Source organism: Colletotrichum navitas (genome assembly GCF_030913465.1).
Source record: "Colletotrichum navitas strain CBS 125086 chromosome Unknown LY79scaffold_64, whole genome shotgun sequence".
NCBI lineage: Eukaryota > Fungi > Ascomycota > Sordariomycetes > Glomerellales > Glomerellaceae > Colletotrichum > Colletotrichum navitas.
Window position 1 is genome coordinate 84710 of NW_026850610.1, and position 21631 is coordinate 106340.

General features: G+C 56.1%; 10 protein-coding genes across 10 annotated transcripts; 7 read left to right on the top strand and 3 right to left on the bottom strand.

Annotated features, from left to right (window-relative positions):
• Positions 1 to 87: 87 nt before the first annotated feature.
• On the top strand, positions 88 to 2168 carry LY79DRAFT_563758 (TLC domain-containing protein). Its single transcript, XM_060558593.1, has 2 exons — positions 88 to 1444; positions 1549 to 2168. The coding sequence occupies exons 1-2, from the start codon at positions 569 to 571 to the stop codon at positions 2032 to 2034; spliced, it is 1362 nt and encodes a 453-aa protein (XP_060410715.1). The 5' UTR covers positions 88 to 568; the 3' UTR covers positions 2035 to 2168.
• Positions 2169 to 3486: 1318 nt separating this feature from the next.
• LY79DRAFT_582413 (NOSIC domain-containing protein) lies at positions 3487 to 5323 on the top strand (the record flags this gene model as incomplete). The annotated part of the gene is made up of 3 exons (XM_060560257.1): positions 3487 to 3656; positions 3875 to 4997; positions 5111 to 5323. The coding sequence occupies 3 exons, from the start codon at positions 3487 to 3489 to the stop codon at positions 5321 to 5323; spliced, it is 1506 nt and encodes a 501-aa protein (XP_060410716.1).
• A 1437-nt stretch (positions 5324 to 6760) lies between these two features.
• LY79DRAFT_522445 (ATPase) lies at positions 6761 to 8223 on the bottom strand (the record flags this gene model as incomplete). The annotated part of the gene is made up of 3 exons (XM_060555442.1): positions 6761 to 6982; positions 7061 to 7511; positions 7583 to 8223. 3 exons carry the CDS (start codon positions 8221 to 8223, stop codon positions 6761 to 6763), a joined length of 1314 nt encoding a protein of 437 aa, XP_060410717.1.
• A 1033-nt stretch (positions 8224 to 9256) lies between these two features.
• LY79DRAFT_672388 (prefoldin subunit) lies at positions 9257 to 9831 on the top strand (the record flags this gene model as incomplete). The annotated part of the gene is made up of 4 exons (XM_060564048.1): positions 9257 to 9317; positions 9375 to 9436; positions 9504 to 9628; positions 9714 to 9831. The coding sequence occupies 4 exons, from the start codon at positions 9257 to 9259 to the stop codon at positions 9829 to 9831; spliced, it is 366 nt and encodes a 121-aa protein (XP_060410718.1).
• Positions 9832 to 10130: 299 nt separating this feature from the next.
• LY79DRAFT_592767 (uncharacterized protein) lies at positions 10131 to 10826 on the bottom strand (the record flags this gene model as incomplete). Its single annotated transcript, XM_060561469.1, has 2 exons — positions 10131 to 10744; positions 10805 to 10826. The coding sequence occupies 2 exons, from the start codon at positions 10824 to 10826 to the stop codon at positions 10131 to 10133; spliced, it is 636 nt and encodes a 211-aa protein (XP_060410719.1).
• A 1064-nt stretch (positions 10827 to 11890) lies between these two features.
• LY79DRAFT_339370 (uncharacterized protein) lies at positions 11891 to 12540 on the top strand. The gene is made up of 3 exons (XM_060552555.1): positions 11891 to 11962; positions 12050 to 12134; positions 12240 to 12540. The coding sequence occupies exons 1-3, from the start codon at positions 11957 to 11959 to the stop codon at positions 12440 to 12442; spliced, it is 294 nt and encodes a 97-aa protein (XP_060410720.1). The 5' UTR covers positions 11891 to 11956; the 3' UTR covers positions 12443 to 12540.
• Positions 12541 to 12640: 100 nt separating this feature from the next.
• Positions 12641 to 14437, top strand: LY79DRAFT_672390 (Mov34/MPN/PAD-1 family protein; the record flags this gene model as incomplete). Its single annotated transcript, XM_060564049.1, has 3 exons — positions 12641 to 12778; positions 12858 to 14167; positions 14254 to 14437. The coding sequence occupies 3 exons, from the start codon at positions 12641 to 12643 to the stop codon at positions 14435 to 14437; spliced, it is 1632 nt and encodes a 543-aa protein (XP_060410721.1).
• A 731-nt stretch (positions 14438 to 15168) lies between these two features.
• On the top strand, positions 15169 to 16046 carry LY79DRAFT_705985 (uncharacterized protein; the record flags this gene model as incomplete). The annotated part of the gene is made up of 2 exons (XM_060565014.1): positions 15169 to 15644; positions 15777 to 16046. The coding sequence occupies exons 1-2, from the start codon at positions 15444 to 15446 to the stop codon at positions 16044 to 16046; spliced, it is 471 nt and encodes a 156-aa protein (XP_060410722.1). The 5' UTR covers positions 15169 to 15443.
• Positions 16047 to 16265: 219 nt separating this feature from the next.
• Positions 16266 to 17051, bottom strand: LY79DRAFT_672392 (acetyltransferase; the record flags this gene model as incomplete). The annotated part of the gene is made up of 1 exon (XM_060564050.1): positions 16266 to 17051. The coding sequence occupies one exon, from the start codon at positions 17049 to 17051 to the stop codon at positions 16266 to 16268; it is 786 nt and encodes a 261-aa protein (XP_060410723.1).
• Positions 17052 to 19519: 2468 nt separating this feature from the next.
• LY79DRAFT_563775 (uncharacterized protein) lies at positions 19520 to 21590 on the top strand. The gene is made up of 3 exons (XM_060558594.1): positions 19520 to 20117; positions 20209 to 20572; positions 20654 to 21590. The coding sequence occupies exons 1-3, from the start codon at positions 19986 to 19988 to the stop codon at positions 21220 to 21222; spliced, it is 1065 nt and encodes a 354-aa protein (XP_060410724.1). The 5' UTR covers positions 19520 to 19985; the 3' UTR covers positions 21223 to 21590.
• The last annotated feature ends 41 nt before the right edge of the window (positions 21591 to 21631 follow it).

A 21631-nucleotide genomic window follows, 5' to 3' on the forward strand; every position in this document is an offset into this window, starting at 1 on the left:
GAGGTCATCCGCGGTTCGTCCGGCCACACGATTCGTCCAGCCCCCGTCGTCCTCGTCCATCCTACTATGTGTTGCTCAATCGTTGCCGGTGCGAATGGTCGTCTCCTCCCCTTTGTCTTGGCCTTATATATGACCATTGATTGAGCTAAGTGACCCCCCTGTCCACTCTAATTCCGCCCTCCGTACCTATTGCATGCATTTCGTACGCTGGGGAAATTGGTTCAGTACGGGGTACCTACACTACCTACACAAGAAAAATAAACTCCCTCCCCCTCCGACGACCGCCTCTTTTCAGACTATTTCCTCCTGAACCCCCATCGATTTTTCTTTTCTTCTTTTCCTTTTCCCTCCTTTCCTTCCCATGCTCGACAGGTCTTAACCGACTCTTGTCCGTGTCTATTCTTCCATCTCAGTCCCATCGCGAGAGACGCATGTCACGCGACCGTTGTCGTCTTTCCACCTCCTCACCCAAAACAAAACATCAACAATCATCCCCCCCTTTGTTCCTCCTTTCCGGCATCACCAACGGAGGCATATTCTGCATATCCAACCCGCATCTGCCGCAATCATGACCGCCCCCGAGGCCCCCATGGCTCAGTCCTCTGCTGTTCCGGCCTCGGCCGCCAAGGACCAGATCGCGACTCGTCGCCGCAGAAAGTCGAGCGTGCGCGGTCATGGCTACGTCCACGATGCCTCCTCGCGCCACTCCTCCAAACAGGACCAGCTCGATAGGCTCTCCAAGCGCAGCCGCGCCCGCGCCATCCTCCGCCGCTGCAAGCACATTGCCGTCAAACACACCTGGACCACCCCGCTCGTCCTCACCCTCGCCTTCCTCTCCCTCTACGCCATCAACCCGACCGAGTCCAATGTCATTCACCACTTCATCTTCCTTTCCTACAAGATCCCCGCCGCCGTCGGAGCTGCCCCTGATGCCGACGCGCCCCCGCAGTACGGCAAGGGTCTCTGGGACATCGCCTTCGTCAGCTTCTACGCCATCGTGCTATCCTTCACCCGCGAGTTCATCATGCAGGAGCTCCTCCGTCCCCTGGCCAAGTTCTACGGCATCCGGTCCCGCGGCAAGCAGCTTCGCTTTATGGAGCAGGCCTACACTGCCATCTACTTTGGCATCCTCGGCCCCCTTGGCGTGTACGTCATGAGCCGCACCCCCGTCTGGTACTTCAACACCACCGGCATGTATGAGGCCTTCCCCCACAAGACCCACGAGGCCATCGTCAAGTTCTACTACCTCTTCGAGGCCGCCTACTGGGCCCAGCAGGCCCTGGTCATGCTTCTTGGCCTCGAGAAGCCGCGCAAGGACTACTACGAGCTCGTCGCGCATCACATTGTCACTCTGGCCCTCATCGCTCTGAGCTACCGCTTCCACTTCACCTACATGGGCATTGCCGTCTACCTGACCCACGACATCAGCGACTTTTTCATGGCCGTAAGTTGATCAAATGACGCCCCTGTTTCTCTTCCAAAAGAGAAAAGGGTCACCCCTCCTCCCGCAAGAGACGAACGAGGCTAATCACTCCTTTTCCCCAACAGATGTCCAAAACTCTCAATTACATCGACAGCCCCATCACCGGGCCGTGGTACTGCCTTTCCCTGGCGTCATGGATCTACCTCCGTCACGTCATCAACCTGAAGATCCTCTGGTCCATCCTCACCGAGTTTTCCACCGTCGGCCCTTACGAGCTCAACTGGGAGACGCAGCAGTACAAGTGCCGGCTCGCCAAGGTCATCACTTTCACCCTGCTCGGCTCCCTGCAATCCCTCAACCTTTTCTGGCTCTTCTTTCTCCTCCGCATCGGGTACCGCTTCATCCTGCACGACGTTAAGCAGGACGACCGCTCCGAGGCCGAGGACTCCGAGGCCGAGCCCATGGACACCATGGACGAGGTTTCCAAGGTGGACGCGGCTCCCATTGTGAGCGGCGAGGCTGCCAAGGCCGCGCAGACAGTTGCCAACGACATCAGCAAGGCGGCGGGTGGCAGCAATGCATCACGGACCCGCAGCCGACGCGCCGCATAAAAAGGAAGCTACCAGATTGTCGGTCGCCCCATCAATATTTCTTTCTACTAGCTCTGGCCTCATATTCGAACTCGTTGGTCCGGAACCATTGTATATGTAGTATATTTCATAATGCCTAATGTGTAATGACCATGAATACGCTGAAGAAGCCTGTGCCGAGTCGATTTCACGTGAAAATTTCGGATGGTGCGCCTAGACGAGCCAGGCTTGGTTGGGCTCGTGATGTCATGAAACGCCCGTTAGGTTTCTGGGCGACTAAATCCCCTCCTCCAGACGCCGGGAGTGACGGGAGGAGCGACGCCGCGTCCGGCTTAATGACCTGTTGAAATCGTCGGAGGCTCCGGGAGGGGAGCTTGCGGCCCTACGGCAACGCCCAAACTTATCAGCCTCTTGTTGTGTTGGAGGAACCCCGCCGTCGCCGAGCCTGCCGACGTAGTTGGTTCTGATAGGTCGGTGAGACATGTCGGGTTGTGGCGCGATGGCACTTGTGACCGGCGGCTTACTCTGAGCTGACAGCTGTGAACGTGATACCGAGGACTAGCAAACGAGAGACAAATCAAGAGACGGTTATATTCAGGAATTGGCCAAACGTAACCTTTTGGGATGCATTGAGTGTAGCCCTTGTGCTGAAATGCAGGTTTGTTGATACACAACAGTGCTTCATTTCCTCCTTTTAACAGGACGAATTAATCAACATTAAAAACACTGGTCTAGCCACAACACAATCGAATAGTCTCAAATCGGTATAATTCGAGTTGTAATCCCCTGAGTATTCAGACGAGATTGGTTCTACCTAGAATATAGCTTCTACACCCGAGATGTTTGGCCTCTACTCACTCACACTCTCTTTGAGAACCCTCCCTGGACGTAGTTTGTACCAGGAATGCTAGCTCTAGGACAGTATTCGCCTCGCCGAGTTGGTGAGAAATTATGACTAAAGGAGGATCATAGAATTCGGTCTGTCTAGACTTAGTGTCTGGTGTTCAAGTAGAGTAGTAGTCCTCGCGGTATCAAACGGCCTTCATCCGCTGCCTCGTCCAGCTGAACAGAGCCCAGCCACAAATAGTAGCGCACCACCATCAGCCACAGATGCGCCATACAGCCACACACAGCCATACGGCTGCTTCCCCCACCATCGGCTGCCGGCCTCGCTCTGCGCCGAGACTCACACCCACGTGACTCTCTTGCCCACCATCCACACAACCAGCACAGTGAGCCTGGTCCGAGCGTCAGCTTTTTGGGAGCTCCAGAAAAAAATCCAATTGACACCAGTGGGGGGCGTCGAGGAAAATTGGAGGGAAAAAAATCCGAAAGATTTCTGCCATTTTCTTTTTTTATTTTTCTTGCTCTGCCCCCGACACCCCTCGACCAGCAGGAACAACAAGAAAGAGAGGCTTGACTGTCGGAAAAGAGAGAAACCGCCACGGAGACAAGAGAGCCGAATTTTCCAAAATGGCCGCCATCAACTACCTCCTCTACGAGGCCCCCATGGGCTACGGTGTGTTCCACATCGAGCACCAGCCCGACAGCATCGGCCTGCGCCAGAAGGAGGCCCAGGAGTCCATTGCCGACCTCGCGCGGTTCGGCAAGATGGTGAAGCTCGTCAACTTCACCCCCTTTGAGTAGGCCTACCCGTTCCGCGATTGTTGTGTGTGTTGGTGGTGGTGGTGGCAGATGCGCGACGGCTTCCCAGAAACGCGTCTCGAACTCTGGTTAAGAATGAGAGGTGGGGATGTGGATGGGAAGGGAGAGGAGAGGACCGGCGGAGAAGATGACCGATTGAAAGAGGAAGAAGAACGAGAAGAAAAAGAAGCACAGGCTAACGCACGTACTCGCACAGCACCGGAAAGCAGGCGCTGGACGAGATCAACCACATCTCGGAGGGTCTCATGTCGGACCACCTCAAGTCGGTTCTCGAGCTCAACCTCCCGCAGACGAGCGGCAAGAAGAGCAAGCTCACGTTGGCCGTGGCGGAGAAGAATCTGGCGTCCGTCATCAAGTCGACGTTCCCCGGCGTCGACTGCGAAACCTCGGAGACCTCCGAGGTCGCCGGCGACCTCCTTCGCGGCGTCCGCCTGCACGCCGACCGCCTCCTCAAGGGCCTGCAGACGGGCGACTCGACGGCCGCCGGCCTCGGTCTGGGCCACTCGTACTCGCGCGCCAAGGTCAAGTTCAGCACGACCAAGAACGACAACCACGTCATCCAGGCCAGCGCCACCGTCGAGTTCCAGGACAAGGGCGTCAACCAGTTCTTCATGCGCGTCCGCGAGTGGTACGGCTGGCACTTCCCCGAGCTCGTCAAGATCGTCTCGGACAACCTCACCTACGCCAAGCTCGTGCTCGCCATCGGCGACAAGGCCACCCTCACCGACGACCGCCTGCACGACATCGCCGCCATCGTCGAGGAGGACGGCGAGAAGGCCCAGGCCATCATCGACGCCGCAAAGGTCTCCATGGGCCTGTCCATCACCCCCGCCGACCTCGAGATTGTCAAGGGCTTCGCCGAGGCCGTCGTCGCTCAGGCCGAGGCCCGCCGCTCCACCGCCAACTACCTCGACAAGAAGATGTCCGTCGTCGCGCCCAACCTGCAGACCCTCATCGGCACCCCCGTCGCCGCCAAGCTCATCTCCCACGCCGGCTCCCTGACGAACCTGTCAAAGTACCCGGCCTCGACGCTGCAGATCCTCGGCGCCGAGAAGGCCCTCTTCCGCGCCCTCAAGACCAAGAGCAACACCCCCAAGTACGGCCTCATCTACCACTCGTCCTTCATCGGCCGCGCCGCCGTCAAGAACAAGGGCCGCATCTCCCGCTACCTCGCCAACAAGTGCTCCATCGCCTCCCGCATCGACAACTACACCGAGAACCCCACCACCAAGTTCGGCGAGGCCCTGCGCCAGCAGGTCGAGGACCGCCTCGAGTTCTACGCCACCGGCAAGAAGCCCGCCAAGAACTCCGATGTCATGGTATGTCTTGTCTCTTGTCGCTCCCTTGTTTCACAACCCCCCGCTGCTTCCATACCTAACCAACATCTCATGACGAAAAAAAAAAGAAGAAAAATACTAACAAGGTTGAAAAGGCCTCCGTCCTGGAGCAGGTCGAGGGCGACATGACGCTCGACGACGCCGAGATGGTCGACGCCGTCGCGCCCGAGGTCAAGAAGGAGAAGAAGGAGAAGTCCAAGGACAAGAAGGAGAAGAAGGACAAGAAGGAAAAGGAGAAGAAGCGCAAGCACGACTCCGAGGCCGACGGCGAAAAGAAGAAGAAGAAGAAGAAGTCCAAGGACGAATAAGCGCGCGCGCGGGAGTGTCTCCTTTTCTTTTTCTTGGGTCTCTCTGTTTCCCCCTCCTCCCCCCCTCCCTATCACCACTGATACCAAGCCCACCCGAACACACCCACGACCAACACCACACACGAGAGCAAAACACCCCAAACCCGCTCTCGCCTCCTGTCTGGGGCCGAACTTGTTGTTCCCAAAGAAAAAGAAAGAAACCTTCTTCCCATGTCTATTGTGTAAGGTCGGCGGCGGCGGCGGCACATATGGGTTGCGGGGGGGGGTTGTGTCTTCTGGCAAATCGGACGGACCTCTCTCCCCCCACCCCATTCTTGTCTCTTTTAGGAACCTGTTTGTTCTCTCTGTCTTTTTTTGTTGTTTTTTTTGCTGTCTGGGAGTTTTTATTGTAACGGGGAAATGAAAAACCGGGCTTTTATCGGAGTTTTTGGGCTTTGCCAAAAGAAAACAAAAGAGTGTTAATGCATCATATCCCGTATGTGTGCGCGCGTGTGTATGTGTGTATAAGATGAACAAATCGCTCACAACCAAACCCATGTTGTGTCCCCTATGATGGTTAAGACATGGTCATGAGTTTGACAAACCGCCTTTCCTGATAAGTTCTTTACCGGCTCGCCACGTTTCCCATCCAAAGACTTGGGGAGAAGAAAAAAATAAACTTTATCTGCTTGGGCATTTTATCCTGTATCACCATACCTATCACTCCCCTTCCCTCCCAAATAGACTGCCGTTCATCACAAAGGCAAAGAAGAACGAGAAGGAGACTCCAACCACAAGAGCCAAGCCTTTCGAGGCCATACTACCACGCCTCTCCCCCCCCCCCCAAAAAGAAAAGAAAAAAAAAAAAGAAATACCAATGATTTAACCTCTCTTTTTGTGGGTGTGTTTTTTCTCTCGGCATAAGTAACAAAAAAGGTTCCCCCCCCCATCTCTTCCATTGTTGCTGCAACGTTTTTGTATTGTTCGCTTTGCTGCAAAGGGGATGAAGAAAAAGACGTTGCAATGCAACAAGGTGGTGATATAAAAAACGAACATGAAGTAGAACAAACATAAAATAGGACTTGATATTTCCCCACCCAATGCCGGCCGTTTCAAACGCCAGAGGACGCCGCCAACTCTTGTCTCTGTTTCTGTCCCCCCCCCCCTCAGACACACACAAGCTTTGGTTTGGTCATCCCGAATGGTTTCGCTTCATAGCATTCTGTCGCACACACACACGCTCTCTCTCGTTGCATAAACTGAGAACCAAAGGTTTAGGTCCAACGACACACACACACACACACACACACCCCTTTCCCAGTGCCTCGTTTTCGTCTCTCGTCGTTGTCTGTTCGTGCTTGACTCGTCTCCTCTCATGCATATCGGAGATGTGGGCTCGCCCATCCCGAGAGTCTGTAACCCGGACCGGCTGCACCACGCAAGCTTCGGTAGTCTGGCTCATGCGCCCTCGCTACCAAACTCGTTTGTCCACTCTATTTGCTTTGCTGCGTCGTCCTCGGAGACGGTGGGATGCGAGTCCCTGAGTGCTTGCTTGAAGTCCTTGAGCTCGAGGGTGGGCGCCATAAGCTCCTCCGAGTCGACGTCGTGGTACGTCATCTCTTTGGCGTCTGGATCGCCCGGCGAGCAAGGTGTCAGCTTCCTGACGCCGTCTTGCATAACCTGTGGTCGAGTTAGCATGCAAGTCACACACGGGCGTGCCCTTCAAATAGGAGTCGGGGCCGTCAGCGCGTCACATACCGGCTTGAAGTGTGTGGCCTGGATGATCTTGCGTACGGGGCCCATCAGAGCCTGCTGCACCACGTTGGATATGTCACTGCCCGAGAAGCCTTCCGACAGCTCGGCCAGCACGCGGTAGTCGTCCTGCTGGAGGTTCGTTTCCGTGTCGCCGACGGCGAGCTTGAACATGCGGGCGCGGCCGTTGACGTCGGGCAGACCAATGTGAACACGGCGCTGGAAGCGTCTGCGGATGGCGGCGTCGAGCTGCCAGGGGATGTTAGTCGCGCCGAGCACCAGGATGCCCTTGCTGTCGTTTCCGACACCGTCCATCTGCACCAAAAGCTCCGTCTTAATACGTCTGGATGCCTCGGACTCGCCCTCGCCGCGGGGGCCGCAGAGGGCGTCGATCTCGTCGATGAAGAGCACCGAGGGCTTGTTTTCTCTCGCCATGCTGAAGAGCGCCTTGACGAGCCTGTCGTCAAAAAATAAAGTCAGCGTGCTCGTCCTCTTTTGCGCCTCGCGTTGGATGACGACTGAACTGACCTTTCACTCTCTCCCATCCACTTGCTCACCAAGTCGGAACTGCTGACGCTGAAGAAGGTGCTGTTCGCCTCCGTCGCGACCGCCTTGGCCAGGTAACTCTTACCCGTTCCCGGGGGGCCGTAGAGCAGGATACCCTTCCACGCCTGGCGCTTGCCCTGGAACAGCGACGGGAACTTGATGGGCAGCACGACGGCCTCCTTCAACGTATCCTTGGCGCCCTCGAGACCGGCAACGTCGTCCCACCGCACGTTGGGCCGCTCCTGCAGGATGGCGCCGCTGAGAGCATTGCGCAGCTTCTTGTTGTCCTCGTCGACGTCGTCGTTCGCCTTGCCCTTGCCGCCTCCATTGACGCCCATGGCGCCGGGGGTCTTCCCACCGGCGCCCCCTCCGCCGCTCTTTTTGGCCTCGGCCTCATTCAGGTACGTCTTTAGCTTCTCGGCGCGGTCCATGTACTCGGCCGTCTTCTGGCGGATGAGCTCCTTGGACTTGGGGTTCTTCTCCCACTTGACGGCGAGGACGAAGAGCTCGAGCGACTTGGTGTAGAGTTGGAAGGCCTTTTCGTATTCGGCGGCGTTATCGGCGTCGATGGCCTGCTTGACCGTGCTGATGGCACGGCCGAGGAAGTCGGTGATTCCCGACATCGTGTCTGTTGTGTATGCCGGGTTTGGGGTTGCTGGTCGTTGCTCAGACTTGTATTGCGGCGCGAGGAGGTGGAAGAGGAAGAGAGAGTTCGTGATAAGATGGAAAGAGCGGGGAAAGCTCGCTATCGTCGTTTGCCTCTTTGTCGTCGTCGGCGCCTGGGATAATTAGGAGAGAATTCGGAACGAACGTCGGAAGACAGACAAGACAAGGAGTCCTGGGGCTGGCGTCGGTCTCTGGGCGCAGGACGGACGGGTGAGAGAGGTTAAGGAATCTGGACGACTTATTGGAGGGGGGCCTTGAGGAGGCGGATGCGGTCGTGGATTCTGTGACGTTGCCTGGGCAGTTCGTGATGGACACTGCGCCAATCGAAGTGCCTTGAAGTGGTGGGGGTGGGGACCTATGCCGCTTATCACGATATACCTTACTAATTGCAACCAGCTTGCTTATGCATCACTTGGAGAGTGACACAAACGTGGGATCAAGCGAGTGGCCACGAACTGCGCGGATACCAATGGACTGTTTGGATGTACTTGTAAGGGATAGTAAAAAGCCACAGGAACAACTTAATTCACATGAACAACATGAATGAAACGCAAAGACCAATAGGGATGAACCTGTTAGCCTTTATCTGTCTCGTCCGCTGGTTCTAGACTCGCTTTCCGCCGGTACCCGCTTACCCGCTTACCTGCAAAATTAGTCTCAAATTCATCTAAACGTATAATCTGTCACCACTGCCGCAGTGGACGCACGCTCAGTCGCTGTACCGACCATCCTCCAGACCACCCCACCACCTATCTATCGAAAGTCGGAACAAAACGAATTTATCCTCCAGGGCCTTGACATTCAGGAACGTCTAATTATTAGCAACGTCTCAGGTCCCTACCGCTGAACCAAGCCACGGTATTCTCGCCGCCGTCTTTTTTTTTTATACTGAGCCAACACTTCGGATTCTGGTTTTTTATTTTGTTTTATTATTCTCACTCCATCCAGCTTCTCAGTGAACCCCTCACACACATTCTCACTCACTCGACCATGGCTGAGATCCAGGCTAAGCTGCAAAAGCTTTCGGAAGAGTACACTGCGCTGCAACAAGGTACTGTGAAACGTCTATACCAAGCTCATCCAAAATCATTCGCTGACCTTTCATCAGAACTCCAAAACACCGTCCAGTCGCGGCAAAAGCTCGAGGCCCAGAAGCAGGAGAATCTCGGCGTAAAAGAGGCGAGCCCACGGGATCCGCAGTCCTTTTGATGGCCATGCGACTAACGAACCCCCTCAGGAGTTTGAAAAACTTAAAGATGGCGAGCAGATCTACAAGCTCGTCGGGCCCGTCTTGCTTAAGCAGGACAAGGTCGAGGCCGAGAGTACGGTAAAGGGCCGTCTGGACTTTATCCACAAGGAGATGTGAGTGCGGACGGTTTTCTTTTGCTTTTTATACATCATTTTTCAATCAAAACGCAACACACGAAATATACTCATTCGTCGTCAGCGAGAGACAAGAGGACCTCATCAAGGACACCCAGGGCAAGCTCGAGAAGAAGAAGGGCGACATCATCCAGCTCCAGACCAGCGCGCAGGCTGCGGCGGGTCAGGCGAAGCAAGCATAATGCCGGTGAAGAAGAAGATGACGACGACGACAACGACAAGGAGAGAGCACGAAACAAAAACAAGACGAGGCGTGGCCAGAGTGGTGATACAACGAAACTACTAGGACTATGAACTATACCCAGCAATGCTCCGACGGGGTTTCTTTCCAAACAAAAACGCCATGCTGATGCGCCGATTTTCCCGATGGTGAAGAATGTCCGCGCCACCTCAGAGCACCCAAAAGTTTCATTACAAGAAATAATATGCGGTCATGATACGTGTACGATCCCCAATACCTTCGGCACCTTCCCCCTCAACCTCAGTTGATAGCCATGATGGAGAACCCCCACGGCAGGCCCATGTTGCGCGAGGGCAGCTCCGTTGCCCAGCCGATGGCGTTCTGGTACTCGTCCTCGGAGGTGAACTCGGCGTCGCTGACGTTGCCCTCGACGACGTCCATGATGAGGTCGGCGATCTGGCTCTTGGTGTAGCAGCGGCTGAAGAGGCGGCTCTCGTCGATCTTGCGGATCATGGCGGAGCGCAGCTCGCACTCGGCGAAGCGGCGGACCTCGCGGTCGAAGCCGGCCTGGGTGATGGGGCCGTAGCGGTGCGAGGAGGCGAGTCTTCGGAAGAAGGCGACGGTGCCGGCAACGGCCTGCGCGAGCATGTGCGCCTTGGCTGCGTCGTCCAGGTGGTTAGCCATGGCGGACGAGTCCTGCTCGATCAGGCCGTGCTCGTCGTGGTCAAAGGTCGCGTGGACGACCTTGGAGATGCTGCCCGGGGCGGAGAGGACGCCCTCGGGGTCTTGGAGGGCAAAGGTCCTGGCGACCTCGTTGTAGCACTGGGAGAGGGTTGTCCAGAGGGAGACGTTGTTCTGGACGGATGCCTTGCCCACGCTGACTGTGAAGTGTGACATGGTGCTGTCGATGCTTTCTGTTTTGAATCGTGTTAGTGTCGTTGTGGGTGGGCTGCGAGTCGAGGAGACAAACTCACTTTTGCAAACGGCGGAAGACATGGTGACGATGTGAGGTCTTGAGAGTCTTTGGTGATGTACTCGGTCGATGTTGTACGAGATACCAGGTATGCCACTGGAACAGGTAACGGGCTGTAGGTTGGAGGAGATGGATGGATGGGTAATGAGATGGGGAATGAGGATAGGAACTTCATCATCAACAACAGCGGAAAAAAGCCTTCCTTAAATCTCGACGCGATTGTAGCCTTGTGGCCTCATGGGGAAATTCTTTCAGGTTGGCCTAGCTATGCAGGACGCGATGGTGGCCATCCCTGATTCCGGCATACCCAGAGGAACCCATGGCAAGGACCCCAAAAGAATTGCCGTTCCTAGTCAGGTCTCTACGTACCCGGTACCCGATTCTTCGCGGGAGACGCTCGGCGGTGGTTTCGTCCGTCGATTGAAAAAGAAAAACATGGAGCCATCACGCTGTCAGGTTGCATAGGCATGGCGAGATGCGATGGCCGATGACCTGACTACTTGACACTGACACGTCCCCCTTCCCCCCAGCTTGAGACACTTGCTGATGGGACAACGCACGATTGACACTGAGGGAGGCCACATAACAGCAAGAAAGTATTCAGGGAATGGTATGATGGAGCCTCATTTCGTCTCCCGCCCACCGGCGACCAGCGGGAGCGTGGGGGGTCCCCCGACCTCTAGTGTGCAACTCGACCCGGAACAATGAGAGGCTAAGAGCAATGCACATCAGGAGACAACATCTGACCTGGTTCAAGCAGGCGGTGGAAGCAACCCCTCAAGCATGGTGCCATGTCAAGACTCGGGCCGCGAGAGGATCAGTGCGATGAAACCAGGAACAGAAGTTGGACGGACGGGTTCACCGGCCCGTCTGGACGCGCTTTTGCATTATGCTTTGGCGGCTGGTTGGTTAGTTGGTTGGGGAGCAATATTTGCGGGAAAAAAACAAGAACGAAAAATTGTACTTGGTCCCGACATTTCCCGATCTTAGAATGAGGCGAGCACATCCCCCCCTGGAAGACGCCGTTGTCTGCTGGCAACCGAGATGGGCCTCTCTCACTCGTAGATCGAACGGAAACACGCCCCTCCCGACGAATCGACGATTCCCTGGGATGTTGGCAAGTTTCTTCCGCCGAGGCAGGCAATGAAATGACATGAAGGTTCGTCAAAAGTTTTGCGATGGATGCTTAATGACCTTTTTCCAAATTGGAGCTGAGACGCCGTTGCTCCCGGATGTTCCCCGTCAGATGGCAGCAGCTCTCAGAGTCTTAGAGCTAGCTCCCAAGCCCCAGGCGCTTTTCATTGAAGCATTGTTACAATGTGCCTATCTATGTATGCCTTTGTTATTTGTTCATGTTGCTTGGTGCTGCTGCTGTATTTTCTTTTGTTCATCCCCGTCACTCTCCGATTGCTGACATAATACTTCTTGCTGCTTAGGTCATCCGGGTCGGATCTCCCATCACGTGGCCGCATCAAAGAGGCCCGAGCTCTGCCCCTGCCCCTCCATATGTTTTGCGGACCTTGTCGGTCTCCCAAATGGCGGGGTGCTTCAGCCACCCGTGGCTGGCCTAGCGCTTCGTCATACCCATCTGGTCTGTTGGTTGTGTATCTGGGACGAAACCCGCAAGACATTGACATGACCGAATGATCGTGCATCTGTCACCTTTAGGTTGCCACTCTGCGCCCTCCGGAACTCGAGAAACATGCGATCGTCAGCCTAAACGGTGGACGTCACCAACCACGACCCCATTTGATGAGCCTTGAACGACCACGAACCGTCTACTAGAACGAGAGAGAGACAAAGAGAGCTTCCGGCACGCCGGAATAACTGCCAGATGATGAACGGCCCTCCCAGTCCGCGGCCTGCGCGGCCCATGAGCGTCAAGGAGATCACCAACGCCGCCGAGGACTTCGAGTTTAGAACGACGATTCCTTTCAAATACTGGGCGCGCTCCGCTGACACCCTATTCCAAGAGGTTCGTGTTCAAACCTTCCCCCCCCCCACCTTGCTGCCCCTCCACTTCCACGGCCAATTGCTGACGATACACGACCCAGGCCTTGTTTGCGCTTCAGGATCGTGATATTGGAAAGGCATATCAGATGCTATGGCGGCATTCGATCCTCGTGCTGCAACACCTCAAAACGCACCCCGACGCCAAGCTCCCCGAGAACAAGGCTCTCACGAAGCCGCTCTTCAACCGCCAGCAAAAGGAGGTGTTTGGGTTGCTCGAGGAGCTGAAGCCGCAGATCGAACGCGAATACAACGAGTGGAAGTCGATGGATGCTTCCAGGAGGACGGCTGACGACGAAACTGCAAAGAGACCCTCGAGCTACGACGAGTTCGCCGCCCGAGACCCCACCTTGTCCGGCAACGCCAAGATCCTGGACGCGGCTGACAACCAGGAGCTGGCCGTGTCTCTGGCACAACGCGACTTCAAGCGACGAGATGCAGCGAGGAGAGCGACGCGACAGGCCGGCGTCACCGAGGAAGAGGAGCAAGAGCGTCGGAAGGGTGGCCGGTGGGAGGATTGGGAGCAACTCGGCAGCCCAACGGCAGCAGCGACGGATGACGACGAAATAAGGAGACAGATCGAGGCAACGCGGCGACGACTTGACGGCGCGGATCAAGGACGAGATGACGATAGCGTCAGGCAGTCGCAGGCCCCCAGCTACGGACGCCCAGCACCGCCGCCCAATTACTCGTACCACTACCCGTCCATCTCGAGACCGAGAGCACTCGAGTGGGAGGCGACGCCCTTTGAGCCGCAGCGCACGTATGCACCGACACCGCCCCAGCCACCGAAGCCGCCAAAGGAAGGCTTCACGATGCTGCGGCAGGAGCTTGACGCGGCGCCCCCGATGCGGCCTGGCAAAAACCCTTTGCCCTTGTACGAGCCATCACACGACGTCCCCGAGCTGCCAGCCAAGGAGCTAGTCGCCGCGCCTTCAGCCAAGGAGCGACTGACGTTCCGCCCGGCGGCCTACCTGGAGAACGGCGATCCCATCCGGCCCGTCTTCCTCCCGACGCAGCTCCGCGACCGGTTCCTCAGCATCGCTTCCGAGAACACCCGAAAGGGCCTGGAGATGTGCGGCATCCTATGTGGCCGGCCTGTTAACAACGCGCTGTTCATCAGCTGCCTCCTGATCCCGGAGCAGAGGAGCACGCCCGACACCTGCGAGACGGAGAACGAGTCTTCAATGCTGGACTACTGCATCAACGAGGACCTTCTGATGGTGGGGTGGATTCATACGCACCCCACACAGACGTGCTTCATGAGCTCGCGCGACCTCCACACACAAGCCGGCTACCAGGTAATGATGCCGGAGAGCATCGCCATTGTCTGCTCTCCGCGGCACCAGCCCTCGTAAGCGGCCCCCCTCTTCAGAATACCCTCTTCAGAATACATTCTCGTCAAACAGAGGGGTCCATCCAGCTAACAAATATATCCAGATATGGCATCTTCCGTCTCACGAATCCTCCCGGGCTCACTCACATCCTGCAGTGCACAAAGTCGGAAACGTTCCACCAGCACTCCATCGACAATCTCTACACCAAGGCGCAGAACCCACCGGGCCACGTCTATCACTCGGACAGGCTGGACTTTTACGTCAAGGATTTGCGACCGAATCGATAGGAGTCGGGAAAAGGTGCGACAAAAGGAACGGCGCAGCGTATGCCGTGAGTTGGGGGGAAGACAAAGCCGGCGTGGCTCATGGACTGTATGCCACTGGTGGGGGAGGGGGCGGAAAGGGAGGTTTACCACGGTCTGCGGCGTATGAATGGGCGTTGAGCCGTGATTTGCTTGTTTGCATGGCGAGGGGCGTTCAACGGAGGGATGCTGCAGGATTGGGAGAGGGGGGAGGTGGCTCGACGAGCGACGTCCCACATGCTACGGATGAATTAATGTCGGAAACCCGGGAAACTTTGTACGCAGAAAGGACACCCTACGATGGTCCGGCTGGAACAAGATTATCCAACCACTCTACGTGGTTCCTCATCTCCTTTATGGTGTCCTATTCCGGAGGGGGGCCTCGCCCGAATCTTTGAACGGGGTAAACAGGACGTCTCTCTTAGCGATGATAAGACGGCTGGCGAGTCCAAACGAGGCTTGTTTGAACGCGGAGCTCCGCAGCCGTTCCCTCGCAAGAAGAGCTGTTTGTGTGTGTTTCGGTCCGGGGCCCGGAGCGTGTGTGTCCTGCGTTGTTCCATCTCATGTTTATCCATCCATTCCCATGGAGTTTTTTTTCCCCCCTGTGAGTGGCGCCCCACACGATGGATAGAACCAAGCAAGGCACGATACAAGTGCGAATAAGAGGTGCGACGTCATTATCGTGACCCCGCGGGCTTTTTCCCGTCGTGCCGTATGCCGGCTTTATCGAGCTCCGTTCCTTATAAACAACGAGGCCCGGCCTAGGCTACCGACGAGCGGCATCGCAAAAGGGCAGTTTTCTCTAAATGGCATAAGGTATAAAAACCAATATTTATGCTCGAACAAGACCGGATAGAAAGACGCAAAAAGAAACTCGGAACGGATCACATTTCTAAACATAATAAGGAAAAGAAAAACAAGCAAAAGCCTACAGACATATCCACTGCCGAATAAAAGAAGAAGAAAAAGACAGAAAAAAGAGACTAGAACCATGGCTTTCCCGACCAACGTGCTGGGAGTTCTCATCGTTCTCGCCAGTGGCTTCGCGCTAATATACTCGGTCGACTCCATCTTGCGGATGAAAAAGTACGAGGACTTGGAGGAAAAGGCAAACAAAGCGGCAGAATGGAGCGTTACAGCGGAAAAGAAGCTCTGGGATCTCAAGTTGACCCTCGCGACGGGCCTCGTTGGTGTATGTGTCCTAGCCCCCCCCCCTCCCCCCTCTCCCCTTCTCATCTTCATCTGCCCGCGAGGAGCATCTCGAGTCGGAACCGGCCCCCTCCCCCAACGTATTCGATGAGACCTGCTGAACACCCGTGAACAGTGCCTCATCTCCGCCGTCAGCGGCCTCGCCTTCTCCTTCTTCGTGGCCCCCGGCCCGGGCTTCGTCGCCGTGGCGTGGCCCGTCCTGCTCGCCGCCGGCCTGGCGTACGGGCGGCAGTACATGCGCGACTTCTGGGCGTCCAAGATCAAGGTGCCGAAGATGACGCACTTCAACGAGGCCATTTCGGACATGATGATGGTGCAGAGCATGATGAAACCGCTGGCCGGCGCGTGGGGTCTCGTGGCTGTCTGCAAGCTTGCTGGGCTGTAGAATAAGCCGAGCTCGGTTCCCTGCAGTTGTGTCAGACATGGGAGGAATTGGGTAAAGGGGGGGGGGGGGGGGGGGGGGGGGGCAGACAATTCTTTTTCCCTTTTCTTTTTGGCAATGTAGAATAGGCATGCGTGTAGTGTAGTATTGGGTTTGTCTGAAAAGGAATAACAAAAAACAAAAAAAAACTACAGCGCTCATTCTCTAGCAGGAGGAGTACCCTTACGCCCTCGCGTCTCTCCTCATATATACCCAAACATACTTTCCCCATAAATCCCTGCTGCCCGTGATACGCTCGTTCTCCTCGCCCGGCGTCTTCCCCTCGGCGAAGGCGTCCAAGTCCGCCTCTAGCCTCCCGGCCTCGCGGAAGCCCTGACGCTCGAACGCGGCCTTGCCGCCCATGGACGACTGCACCCAGCAGTACACACCGGGCTCCGCGTCCGCCTTGTCGGTCCCCCACCTCATCAGCCGCGACCCGACGCCGCGCGACTGGAAGTCCGGGTGCACGACGTAGCTGCACAGGAACCGGCACCGCGCCCCCTCGGGCATGAACCGCCGCACCCAGTACCCCATCGACGCGTCCGTCAGCTCGCCCAGCTCCGCCACCGTCCCCGCCGCCCTCCCGCCGAGGCAGGCATCCGCCGTCGGCTCCTCGGACGGGCCGTCGTCCAAGGGCCTGTCCGTGTCCCCGGCGAACCCCCTCCGTACCCACCCGGCCCAGCCCACCAGCTTGCCGCTGCCGGGGGGGTGCTGCTGCTCGGCGACGACGACGTCGACCTTGGGGTGGTCCACCCAGGACGCCAGCGCCTGCGCCATGCCCTCGGCGAAGTCGTCCGCCCCGCGGAATGCGGCCTTGAGCTGCGTGTGCGTGTCCGTCCGGAACGCGGCGTCGGCGATGGAGGCGAGGACGGGGACGTCGTCGCGGGTGGCGAGGCGGAGGACAACATCGGCTTTTGCGGGGCGGCCGGCGGCGGCCGGGCTTTTAGCCGAGGCGGAGGCGGAGGCCATTGGTGCGGAAGGCCTCTTTTTCTTGGCGGTGAGGACCGGACGGGATTTTCCCCTCCCTCTGATGCGGGATTACGCGTGGTGGGAAAGATTAGGGCTTGGCTCGGTGACGTGGCGGAGATTTTGAGGAACGAAGACGGGCCATGACTGACGTTACCTGGACGGGGATATGCCGGCTATCGCGCCCCCTTCTTCTCCTGGAGGGATGTCAGATACGTGGCCCCTTATACCCGATACGGACTGGCCGGCTGGGGATCTGGTCTTTGAGGGAAAATCTCACCTTACCCACACGCACCGTGTGGGAGTTGGCTGCGAAATCTGACTTGGTAATTCTGGTCGTTGAAGAACTGGCAACTTGGTAACATACTTCTCGCTGGAAGAATGCTCTTTTGACGTAGTTCCCTGCCTATTGGCCAACCATCCCGCGTACCTGTTCATATTAAGTCCGTCGGGCTGAAAATCACACCTGCTAGATATCCGGAGATATCATCCGGTGCGACATTTGGATGGATACAATGTCATCGCCGCAGTTGAGACCGAGTCTTGACCTCGCACCAGTTCACAACCATTTGTTTAATCCGGTCAGCAGGATGCTGCCGTAGCCAGCAAATGGCCAAGAAGAAGAAGCACCTGGCCATTACCATCTCGATGAAAACCATAGCCAGGTTACTGGGCCCAGCAACAGGTGCTAACTCGGACGAGTGCTACCCGGGGGAGTCCTAGCCAGGTAGTTTGCATTCGGTCGCATTGCATCATCCGGGAGTCTTTTGCTTCCTCATCACATCAGAAGAAATGGCCCGACTGTGTTGCATGTACGTCATGCCACGCAGTCAGGTACGGACAACGGTGATCCCGGGGGGCTGGGAAGCAATGGCGAGATCCCCAGGGACTCCTTGCCCATACACACGTCTGCAAGCAAGAGACGTACAGCCGAACGTTTATAGGATTGGTCAATCTACTACTAGACCCTGGGAAATCAACGTGTTGGAACCCTTGAGCCCTGGATAGCACGAATCACGTACCCTGTGTGGACTCGATAACGCGATATCAAAGCGCCTCACCGAGCCTGTCTATTAATTAGAAGAGGCTTATGTGTGCGTCTAAAGGCTTTATTGACAGGACGATACGTCACAACTCGCCGCTCAAGGGAGCAATATATCGGAAACTCTGACCCAATGACGCTTCGCGAGTTCTACACTACATAGCGCCGTCATGTCATGGTCTTTACTCACCGTCAAGCGGTAAAGGCGATGTAGGAAACTCATACTGGTTGACTGTACGAATACATGTCACGCGATTGGCGCCACCACTGGACTGCCAGCAGCAATTAACGCTTGAATTATATACTCCGCAAGAGAACGCAACCTGAGCATCGTACACCGCCCAGAAATGCAATACCACGCTGGTATAACCATCAAATATCATCGAACGAGAAAGTTGCAACTGGATCACCGTTTCCTGCACGCGGAAATCAGCTCACGCACCGGACATCTCCCGACACAACCTCCCCAACTATTGATCAAACAGATAGCCACAGTGATTGCTCAAATGAAGCTCAAAGTTATAATTATGTATCGGGTTCTGTTTTATAGAACCCGCTCAGATGAATCGTTATCATCGTTCTCGCGCAAGCAACTGCGTTTGGAACATCGTCATAATCTGAGGAAGAGGGTTCCGCGTGGATCAGGCTGATACAGTGGCGACGGTACCAGCCAAGCCCGACGTTGCAGAAAATTAGGGTCAACTTGAGAGGGGATGAAAGCCTCAAGAAAACATCGCTATGGTCGTTGAAGCGTGATGCTCCCAACCATCACGTCGTGCGGCCGATAACGCTCGGGCGTTTCGCGATGGCGTCGATCAACCCCGAACGATCATCTCAGGAGACCTCGACGAGCAGCAGATGCTTGGGGAGAAAAAAGGCTCTTTCTGGACGGCCCTTCCCGCCGCGGTTCCAGAATCTACTTGAAGACTCGTTTGGCGGCCACAGGGAGAGGAGTTTGGCAGAGGATGGGTAGGGGAGCACGTGCGTCAACCGGCGATAGATACTTTTTTGCCGATTCGACGTTGAATTATGGAAACCCTCTACCTTTTGCAATGCCGGTAATGCAGAGCAACCTTTAAACAAGGTTCTGCAACCAAAGCTAGCCAATAGGTCCTGTCCCGTGAATACGGGTACGAGAGTCGGGAATCCCAGCGGAGAGCGGGGTGTTTCGAGGGCAACCCAATCCTTACCTCTAGACCTGGCGATGGTTGCAACTTGTAAGGCTTTCGAGGGCACCATCAGCTTAGACTACGCCTCGATGGAATATGCCTGGCGAGAAAAAGGCATAAAAAAGCACAGTCTTCACGCTCTCCAAGGGGGGATCGGTTGGGTGTGAATGCGTCCTAGCCCGCCACGGGCATGACGCTAGTCTCTCATCAAATGCCCATTACGGTAAGACCCTCGTCGTCGCAAACATGCTACACCCTTGCGCGTCCCAGACAACTCGGCCAGTTGATATAATGCCAACGCCGCAGAAGGGGTGGGTGTCCCGACTCGGCTGGCCCAGCGTGTGAGCGTCGTCGAACGGTCTTGCATGCTTTGACTGCGTTGGCCATCCTTGGACGAACGTTATACAGGCAGAGGAGAGTGAGGGAGGGAGGGGCGTTATCCAGGATTCATCCCAGCGTTTCGTCCCTATGCGCCGCCTGTTGGGAGACTTTATGACGTCCTGACGTGACCCGCGATCAAAGGTTTCTCAGCTGAGTGCCCGTTGAGAGCATATTAAGGGCGAGGTAGAACCCTCGGTAACATTCGAGGATCAATGGCTTGAAGCTGCATCAACATCCTTCGGACTCCTGTACTTAACCCATCTCTAAGACGAGTCCCAAAAACGCGAAAGGAAAAACACACCAAATACCATAACCTAGACGCTCAAATAGTAATAGTACGACAAAATGCTCGGCATCGGCGGCCGGATATCCGCGATTATCCCCATCATCGCTTCGACTGTCGCCGTCGCGCTGTCCATCGTTATGTTGGCGGCCGGGACACAGCCAAGCAATGCGGGCGATAACTTTTGGCTATCGGTGAGTTTCAAGACCGAGACACACGGTCCCCCCCCCCTTCCCATCCCTGCATCAAACGGGATCTCGACTGACGCGCGGGGGAAATCTGTAGATGAACACGTCGAAAGTCGGCCAAGACATCATCAAAGTCCAGGCGGCGAACAACACCAACGGGAATGGAGGCGGCGGCGGCGGCGGCGGCGGCCTCATACCCGGCATTACCGACCCGACGGGCATCACCCAGGGGATCGGTAACGCCGTCGGGGGGCTGCTCGGGAACATCACCAACTCCATCGGCGAAGGCGTGCAGGATATTCAGGGTCAGCTCGTCGGTAACCTGACCCAGCTCCTTGGCGTCAAGGACAACTACCGCCTCTACCTGACCAAGATCTGCGAAGCCACTTATGCAGACGACAACAACCCCAAGAGCAAGGTCACCATCGATAACTGCAAGACCTACGATGACAAGACGTCCGGTATGATTGGATTTCCTCCCCCCCCCCCCCCCCCCAAGAGATGTTGTGGCACACATGCTGACCTAAGAATAAAAAAAACAGGCCTGAGAAACATCACCGACAACATCCCGTCGTCCTTCGTCCTCGGCACCGCCAACGTTTCCGTGCCGCTCGTCGCCGCTCTGGCCGGCACCTTGAACCAAGTCGGCGGCCTGGGCAGCGGCGGCGCCAAGGCCCTGACGGCCTTCCTTGCCATCGGCACCACCTGCGTTGGAATCGTCCTTCTGGCGACGCTGCCCATCCTCCTCTTCGGCTTCGTCCGCGCCCTCGTTCTTGTGTCGCTCGTCTTCTCGCTGCTCGCTTCCATCACCCTCCCGACGTTCGCCGTGATCCTGACCGCGCTCGTCTATGGCGCCAGGAACATGCTAAACAAGACGATGGACGCGTTTGGCATCCAAATCCAGGCGGGCGGGTCTTTTATCGCCATGGCCTGGGTCGCGGCCGTGGCCTCGATGGCCGCCGCGACGTACTGGTTCATGGTCTGGTTCGTCAGCTTCAGGCGCACGGCCTTTAGCAGGCGCAAGCGCACCGAGAACGAGATCGGCAACTGGAGGGGCATCTTCCGTGAGGTCAAGGGAGACCTGAAGACGTGGGAGGGAGGTGAGAAATAAGGTATCCGAGCGAACGTTAGCCCGCACATCTGTTGTAATGGGAAATGTTGGAACATACATTCTCACGATATGATGAACAGTATATATTGGGAAAGTCTTTGAACAGCAAAAGACAGGTTGGGCGATAGTGGAGTGATTTCCAGGTAGCGTGGGTTTATTTTGAATTTTGGATACGATATTGTGTTGCAATGAGCACATGGTCAAGTGCTATTTGTATAAAGGTACCCTTTGTAATGTATTGTTGGTGTTGTATCCGAGAACATGTATACAGATCATTGCAACGGCGGTTGGTCTAAGTAGCTGTGATGCTTGAAAAGAAATGTCAAAGTTCGACCTCGGTTGAGTCAACGCAAATGTCAACGGCAACACTTCTTCAACGTATCATATTATGAATACAGTATAATTTAAG